The following is an 8433-nucleotide window of genomic DNA, read 5'->3' on the forward strand; positions in this document are numbered from 1 at the left end:
CTAGATAGAGTCATTATATTTTTAATGTGACCAGTAAGAAGGTTGTTGGAGAACAAATCACTACAGCCAGCAAGTTAAAGGGTATCTTAATACATGAGTTAATGTTTCTGGTTTGAGATCTCTGAACAAAAAGGACATAGAAATGTTAAGTATTGTGTTCTGCATTGCATGCTGATGAATTTGTCTGGCTGCCTTAGCCTGTTACTGTTTCAGTTTGGCAGGATTGGACTTGGGAACTTGGCTCTTTGCATTAGTACTGCAGCAGTTGTTTTTCTTGTAGCTTTTGATGTATATTGTAACTTTCTGAATGCTGCTCTCTTAAAATGAAATCAATTTTCTGTGACTGTCGCTATCCTATTAATACAGCATTCTGTCTGTGAAAGTATTGTTAACGAGTCATATATGTCACTAGGAGTGTGATGCAGATGAGCTGGATCTTTGATTTGTAGATTAATGTGTTTTGTCTTCTGAGTTAGGAGGAGATTTGCAGGAAGCCTTGATTCAAGATCTCAGATTCGATAATTTTATGTGGGTTTTTCCTATCTGAAACAGAAGGAACTAGATACTTGGTGTGTTGTTTACCCCCAGGCCTCTACAGCAGTTGTTAATATGTTTCTGTAGCTTACTGATCATTTTAGTTTAAAAAATGGTAGTGGAAATATGCCTTCAGATAGTTCATTGGCTTTTAAGTTAAACTATGCGAAGTCTGTTGGCATAAACAAAAATCTTTGCTTCTGCATACCAGGTTTTGCTAAGCTACTTATGTTTCTCTGATACTAATTTTCTAATTGCTAGATAAAGGGCTTTTAATTGTGCTGATCCATGCTACCTTGGGAAGAGAAAGAATCCAAATCCCATAGTAAACAACAATGATGCTTTTTTTGAGATTTCTTCATCTAGTTGATTGAGTTTGGAAACTGAAGGCAGCTTAGAACCTGCCAGTTCTTTTGGCTGACACAGGACGTAACCTCTTGTCCGTTCTTTTGGAAGAAAACTTTCGAGCTTACTGTGTTGAAGGTTTATATATTAATGCTTTGGCAGTGCAATGCCTTAGAAGCTATACATACTGATGACTTGGACATCTCTGTTTCAGGGTCAGGTGTCATTGGCAAGGTGTGATGGGAAAGTTTGCATCACCCTTACCTGTGATCTTGGGGCTGAGGAAAGTATTTTGGCCTCCAAGGTTGCTAGTTCAGCATTACATTTAGTCTGAAAGTAACTTGCAAAGGGAGGAGAAACCTCTCCAAGAAATGGCAATGGATATTTTTTTTTTCCTTTCATGAGAAAATAATCGTGTCGTTCAATTTTAAAAGCTGTTAGAAGGAATATTTAGTAGTCTTTCGGGATTCCTTTTTTTTTTTCCCCCCCAAGACCTAGAGAACTATGATACCTGTGCTGCTGGATCCACTCCCCTGGTCCACTTCCAACCTCTTGCGCTTCCCAAACTTTCTGGGGTGACTCTGAGGCTTTTGCAGCCTTTACTGAAGGGATCGTGAAATTGCTGAAGAGCAGGTCTCAGTGCAGTGACCACAGTACCAGGCATAGGTTTTGGACCTGTTCAAACGAAGTTGTACGAAGACTTTGTGTTGCAAACTTTGTTAGTGAAGAATAAGCTGTGCATTTTGGGAGCCTTTTTGTTAGAGGAAAAAATAGTTGATACTAGTTTCACAAACCTTTTTTTGAGTATGGGTAAATAAGCCCTAACAGAAACCTTTAAGAATACAGTAAGCTTTTGTTTGTTTAGGCTTCAGTACCACAAAAACAGCCTAGACAGACTGATACTTGCACTATGAAAATTTTCTTCTGCAAGAATATACTTTTCACTCTTGAAGCATGACAAAGCAAAAGTCTTCCTTCATGTGCTTCCAGTGCAGGTCACCTTTAAAATAAAATATTCATATCTAGCATTCAGTACTTCAGCAGAAAATTTTCCAATTAATCATGCCAAATATTATTAATCTATTTCAGTTCAAGTCAAAAAGAAGCTTAAAGTCTTGATAGGTGAAGTGAGGTTGATGTCTTCTGTACTTTGAAGAGCATTTAAGGAAGCAGTGGTTGGCATTAAGAGGGGATTTGCTCTAAGAAAGCATCAACAGCAAGAGCTGGAAAGAACTGGAATTCCCTGCAAGGAATGAGAGTGGTGAAAGAAAGAAAACACAATTCATGCAAAGCCCTTTGTGTAAGGCAGGGCAGCTGCACTGGGATCTGGGAATGGGTCATGATCTGCCACCTTCTCTGTGTTTGTTACCTTCATTTCACTGAAATTGAATATTGTCTTTTTTACTCATAACACTTAAACTTTGTGGAAGAAGTAGTTTAGGACCCTAGTTTTGTCTTGTCACCTAGGTTTCTGGCGAGTCTTCAGCGTCTGAATGTTACAATTACCCGAGCCAGATACAGCCTCTTCATCCTTGGAAGACTGAAAACGCTCATGGTAGGTACAGTGTTAAGTTAAATTATCTTCTCTGATCAACCCTTTTAGGTCAAGTCAGGGTTGGGGAAGTGGAAACCATCCTCAGTCTGCTCCAGTCTACGAAAGGGGACCCTTTTCTAGTGTATTGTTAACATTAGTACAGTCCAGGCCTCTGAAGGGTTCTCTTTGAAAGCTTGGGTTGTAACTATCATACAGGCTTTAAAAACCCAAAAGTTTTCCTTGCTTCCAAGAAGGCAAGCTAGAAATTACTCTCACAATATTTTTAGTAACTAAATTGTAACACAGTCCTTTACAATTAAAGTGTGGGAGTTGTGAAAAATCTTCTCTACTAGTAAAATAGGATGATGGCAGCGATACTTTCCTGCTTGATCCTTACTGTTGCTCCAGCTATTGCAATTGTCACTGGATACTTGAGCAAGGAAAACGATTTTAAAAAAAAAAAACCCAAAACAAAAACCCAACCAAAAAAACCCCAAACCACCCCAAAACATTCCCCTGATCTTCATGTTACTGTTTTTGACACTACTTTGTGTAGTCAGGTGGTTTCTGAGGATACTCTTTGCTTATACTCTTTGAAACAGGTGTTTCTGAAACAGAACTACGATTTTGGGGGACAATAAAGGCCCACTGAATGTGTAGGGGGCGGTCTTGAATAGACAATGTCTTGCAGTACTTGATTTTTATTCTTTTTCCAAGGGTGGGGGGTGGTAGCTACACCACTAGAGGGCATTAAAGCCATGTTCCTGTTTCATCTCTCTAGAAGAGAACTCTTCTGGCCTTCGTAAATATAGAAATTGTCATTTTAAGTAGTAGCTCACTGATGATTGAAAGTACCTTCCCTGTGTTACAGCAGCCAGAGTGCCTATTGCTGTTTTGCAAGGGAAACATAAGATTCTTCCATTCCAGAAGGAACATAACAGTGGTTTCCATGACAGTTGTGTCAGGTACCTTGATTAAAGGGGTTGTGCATCTTCTGACACCTCTGTCCGTTTGTCCTGATTTCTTTCTGATAAGTTTTCTTTTGGGGGGTGTGTGTCTTTTTTCTTTTTTTTTTAAAGGAAAATAAAGACTGGAATGAGTTGATTCAGGATGCTCAGAAAAGAGGTGCCATTATCAAGACATCAGAAATGAGCTACAGGAAAGACGCTGTTAAGATTTTGAAGCTCAAGCCAACGGTACAGCCCCCAGTCAAAGCAGGGACAAAGCCATCTCTGTTGCAGGCTTGTACTTCCAGTAGCAAGAGGGGTGAGCTTGCAAATCCAAGGGAAGCCAGCAGCCCACGGGAACTGGCTGCTGGTACTGGCCATGCAATGCCACCGGGAAGCAGAGGGCCCCAGCAGCCGCAGGGGGCTCAGGCCGTGGACTCCAGGAGAGGCAGTGCCTCCGCACCCCTGGAGGCTGCAGCGCTTCCTGATCAAGAGAAACCACGTGATCCAAGGCTGGCAAGTATGGCGAGTAGAACTGAAACAAAAGGGAAGGAGCAGACCACAAATGACAGCAACCAGTCAGCCCAGAGCAATCCAGGATCAACGTCACAGCAAGGCCTCAACATGTCCTCAGCTGCCAGGGATCAGATTTCCAGAAGAGAAACTTCTAAGAAGCCCCAGCAAACAATGGGACAATGTGAGGCGCCTTCCGCAGCTCGGCACAAGGATGACTGGAGAGCTGCTGTATCGAAAAGCAGTTCAAAAGCCCGCAGTGAAGGAGGTCAAAGTAATAGCAGTAAGTGGAACAAAGACTATCATGTTTTAACGAGGAGAACATCAGAGGAATTACCAGAGAACACGGAATCAAACAGTGCCAAGCGAAGAAAGACCTCTCACTGACTTCAGTATTGGCTCATTACTGAAAATCTATTCCCAGATTTCTGTCTAGTAAGGACTGTATTTTAAATTATTTAGTACACCTGGAACTCCCTTGCATTGATACCACTACTATCACTAGATCCTTCTTTTTCCAATCCTGTCCCTAACTGTGAAGGGGACTTTCTACCTGACAGGTGATAGCTTTGAGCTTTTGAAAAGGCAAGTTGGGTAGCTGCATTGCTTGGAAGAGCAGTGAATTTTGCCATCTAGGAAGTTAAGGTTGTAAATGTTTAACATGTAATGTATATTTGTACAGTATACAAAATTATTTTAAGATTTAATTTGGCAAATATATAGCTTCTTGTTTCCTTGTGCAATTGCTAATTTCTTAGTGATGTAATTTTTTACAAAGAACCAGAGAAAAGTGCAAAAAAAACCCAAACCCCCACCCAAACAAACCTGAACAACAAACAACCCCCCCACCAAAATCCAAAGAACAGCCAGGCTTCTTCTCTTTGCACTAGTAAGTCTAATTTATTTGATAGCAAAGAGTGAATGTTGAAAATGCGGTAGCAGTGATTCTTCCTCATGCCTCAGGAAAGATTGAAGGCGTTGGTTGAATAGAGAGAATAATACTTATTTTGTATCTTTTATTGCCTGTTTTCATAGGAACAGAAGAGCTTCCATTTATATAAATGTGCCTTGAGTTTTGCTCTTGCTGCTGCTTCATCAGTTGGAATCCTTTTCTTGTTGCAGTGGCAACACAAACCGCAGATTAAAGCCTACAAGGTCTGTTTGGTCCCAGTGAGTCCATGTGACGAATAATCAACAGCACTGTGGAATCTTGGTCAAAGATGTAGTTAACATTTATTGGTAATGACACTTGAGTTTCTTTGTATAGAGCTTTTTGAGATCTACAGTGATAAAAAGGGCAAGCAGTTCATTCTAGGTGTTACTACTGGATTCTTCCTACTGTGCTGATGAAGAATATATAACCAGGAAAATGGGGTGGAGGGGGGAAACCGAACTATTTTTAAGAAACCTTCCTCTCATCATACATTTCAGAATAAAAGTGGAATTATTTCTACTAAGAATGCCTTTGGGTCACTGCAAAGTATCACTTTCTTTTTCTGGAGTGCCTTGTCTGTCTCAAGGAGGTGAAGAGCAACATTTCATGGGTGCAGAGTTTTGCACGGAGCTAGTTTGGCACCTAGCTACATTAATACAAGTTGGGTGCATTGTGAGTGGGCCAGGTTTCTACCTCCGTGCATCTGTGTTAGAATACAGCGGGCTCTGAAGTGGGCAGTATCCTGCTGTCCCCTGCTAACTGACTCATGCTTAATTAATATAAGGGCAGTGGCTTTCCCTAAGCAAATGAGCTGGCAAGCTTCTCTGGCCAGAATCTAGCCGTAATCTTTGGCTACGTTTCTGTCCTGACACATTAATTGCAACAATTAGAGTTAGCTTTGTCCTCTTAACCTTCTGCCAAAGAGGTGTGTGCGATCCAGTTCAGTGAAACACAGGTGCCTTACCGTACAAAACATCAGGTCGTGGTTCAAACCATAATTGCCGGTACAACTTAGCTCCTGAATGCAGCCAAGCCCAGAACAAACATGCTTTCCTGGTACCAACCGCATGGTAGCTGTGTTGGGAGGCTTTTACTTGCTGTCTGTGGCTGTGCAGCTGACAGTGCTGCATAGTACAGAGCATTTTAAGGTAACGGGAGAATCTTTGAGATGCCTGTGAAGTGAAGTCGGAATATGTGCATTGTTTATCTTTAGTTATTCGTTACATTGCAATCTTAATCACTTCAGTGAACCCTGACCGTGTCTTGTCAGCAGTATATGCTCTTAGGAAACTGCTGTGACTCTTCCTTGATCTTGTGTACCTCGTGTGAGAAGGAAGGAAGCCTGATGGAATGAATCTGACTGTCAGGAATTGGACGTTTTGGTTGCTCTCACATCACGTAATCCATGCCACGTGTGTTACCACCCTTTATGTTAATAGGAATATTTAAAAATACCGTCATCTTTCAAACCTCTGGGCTCCTCGTGGCAGGGCTGTGCTGACCTGCCTGCTCTTCCTACTTAGCACATTAAAGAGGCTGCTACTCCGCGAATGGCTGTAGGATCCTATAGCTGTGGAAGCCATTTAGACTGTCTTGATGTAAATACAATGAAGCTGACAACAGTGTGAATGAGGAAATGCTTTTCTGGCCATTAAATGTAATTTTGTCAAAAGAATGTTTCTCTGAAACTTCTAGTTTTCTTTCTCCTTAAACAATCTGCATTTCTTCTGAGAGCCATACTTACCCCATGCTGGAAGGAATTGTGTTTTAACATTTCATTTTTTCTTGTATTATGTACACAGCACACAGGTCCTGTGCTCTATCACGCCTGTATTTTTCCAGAAATCAGCTCTGAAGCATGGTCAGTGGCTCGGAATTTTTTGCTTATTTAATACTAGATTTATCTGACTTAAGTTGTCAATCTTTCACTGGTAGCTTACTGCTACCCTATCAGTCTGTATCGTCAATGGTGTGTTCTTGAATAAAAAATGCTTGGGTTGTTGGACTTAAAACACTTTTCCCGCTTCACGTATCACTCAGAGTAGGTTTGTAGTTTGTAGTTGTGTTTTCCCCCCCGCTTCCCCCATATCATGGAAAACCAAGCAAGCTCCAGTCCAGAGCACGCTTCTCACTGATTCAAATAAAATCTGCAGTGGGGAACAAACAGCGCAATTTTCGTAACTTCGGTGCTGTTTCCACTGTGTGTTACAAAATGCTGAGTAGTGATGGACAGTGGTGGTAGGCTGAGCATCGACCGGCTGCAAGTGACAGTCGGAGTAGGTTGTTCAGTGGTCGTTCTCTTCCACTGAGTGTTAAGTCGGAAAAATGGATAAAGAACATATTTACTGGTTTAATTGGAGTTTGTGCCAAAATACTTTGGAAGAAGCAGCATTCAGGATTTTATACAGAGGCTTCCATGCTTCCAAGCTTGGCAGCTTTGTTCTCAGTGCAAAAGCAGTTCTCTCTGTGGTACTGTTAAGTCTTTGATATCATTAAGAAGGGAAAAATCTCGTTAGTGTTGAGCTATATTTTGTTCAAAATTTGGGGTTTTTTATTAATTCTTTGTACATGAAATAGGCTTTCTAGCAAGGGCGGAAGTAGAATCCTGGTTATTCCTTTTTCCTTTGAGGTTTACTCTAATTGTTCTCTGTGTCGTTACTCCAAATTATGATGTGAGAACAAACCAGAGCCATATGTAGAACGATGATATCCAACAGGTACTCATCCAACACCTTTTTCTTACCTATGTTCCACTGTATGTGTGCTATGCTATGGGGTGCTGGCTCAGTAACGGTGACTTTATCAGTTGTGCCTACGGATGTTGGCTGCCCCACCAGGGGAAAACCAGCCCTTTGCAGGAGCCTCAACCTGCCCGGGATGTAGCAGGAGGGCGGTGGGGATAGCGGATGGGCCGGGGGAATGCTGAGAGTTAGCTGTGCCTCTGGGCTGTGAATGGTAGCCACAAGAGCTGTGCTGTGCCACCGAGGGGGTGATGAACCCATCAGCCTCTCCTCCCAGGCCCTTGCTTGCGCTCACCCTGGCAGTGCTGGTGGCGCTGGTGGGGCAATGAGCATTTACGGTGCTGTCTCCTAGATAAGCTGAGCGCAGCTGGGCCCAGTGGACGGAGGCACCGGAGTCAGAGTGGTGCGAGGTGTGCATGCTGGCAAGGCGCTTGGCCTCTTCCTCCTGCTAGTCCCTAAAATGGGAGCAGCCCCCGCCCCTGCTGTACCATTGCTGGGGAAGCACTGAGCAGTGCGTGCTTCCAGGGCAAGAAAGAACTTGTAGTGACCAAACGCATTAAGTGAGGGTTATTCGCATTCCCGGTCCCAGCAGAGATCCGAAAAATAACGTGGAACCCCAGTAAGGTAACAGTTGAGATTTTTTTTTTTTTTCAGTTGCTTAAATGTGGTGAGATGCTGGGTTTACTTTTGTGTACAGAAGGGAGAGACCCGAGTAGCTGACAGCTGGAGCTGGGCTGCTCATTCACAGCCCCTCTGGCTGGAGCAACACCAAGGATAAGCAGAACCACGGTCCTAAAAGCACAAGACGTTCTCTCTAGTCTGCGTGGATAGGTGATGGATGAAACTACTGCTGTGTTGTAAATGGAACTTACAGCATTAATGGTA

The 8433-nt window shown here is 42.6% G+C and overlaps 1 protein-coding gene across 5 annotated transcripts in view; it reads left to right on the plus strand.

Annotated features, from left to right (window-relative positions):
- Positions 1-6845, plus strand: part of SETX (senataxin) — a 31301-nt gene extending 24456 nt beyond the window's left edge. For 2 of the 5 annotated variants that reach the window (XM_035892396.1, XM_035892398.1), the window contains 2 exons: positions 2347-2434; positions 3493-6845. In XM_035892396.1, coding sequence (XP_035748289.1) covers positions 2347-2434; positions 3493-4260 — 856 coding nt within the window. In that variant the 3' untranslated portion in view covers positions 4261-6845. Of the gene's footprint in view, positions 1-2346; positions 2435-3284; positions 3379-3492 lie in introns of all 5 variants that reach the window. The other 3 variants (XM_035892395.1, XM_035892394.1, XM_035892397.1) reach the window with 2 other exon arrangements.
- The last annotated feature ends 1588 nt before the right edge of the window (positions 6846-8433 follow it).

The sequence above is a fragment of the Egretta garzetta genome, unplaced genomic scaffold (genome assembly GCF_000687185.1).
Source record: "Egretta garzetta isolate BGI_Z169 unplaced genomic scaffold, ASM68718v1 scaffold814, whole genome shotgun sequence".
NCBI classification, from domain to species: domain Eukaryota; kingdom Metazoa; phylum Chordata; class Aves; order Pelecaniformes; family Ardeidae; genus Egretta; species Egretta garzetta.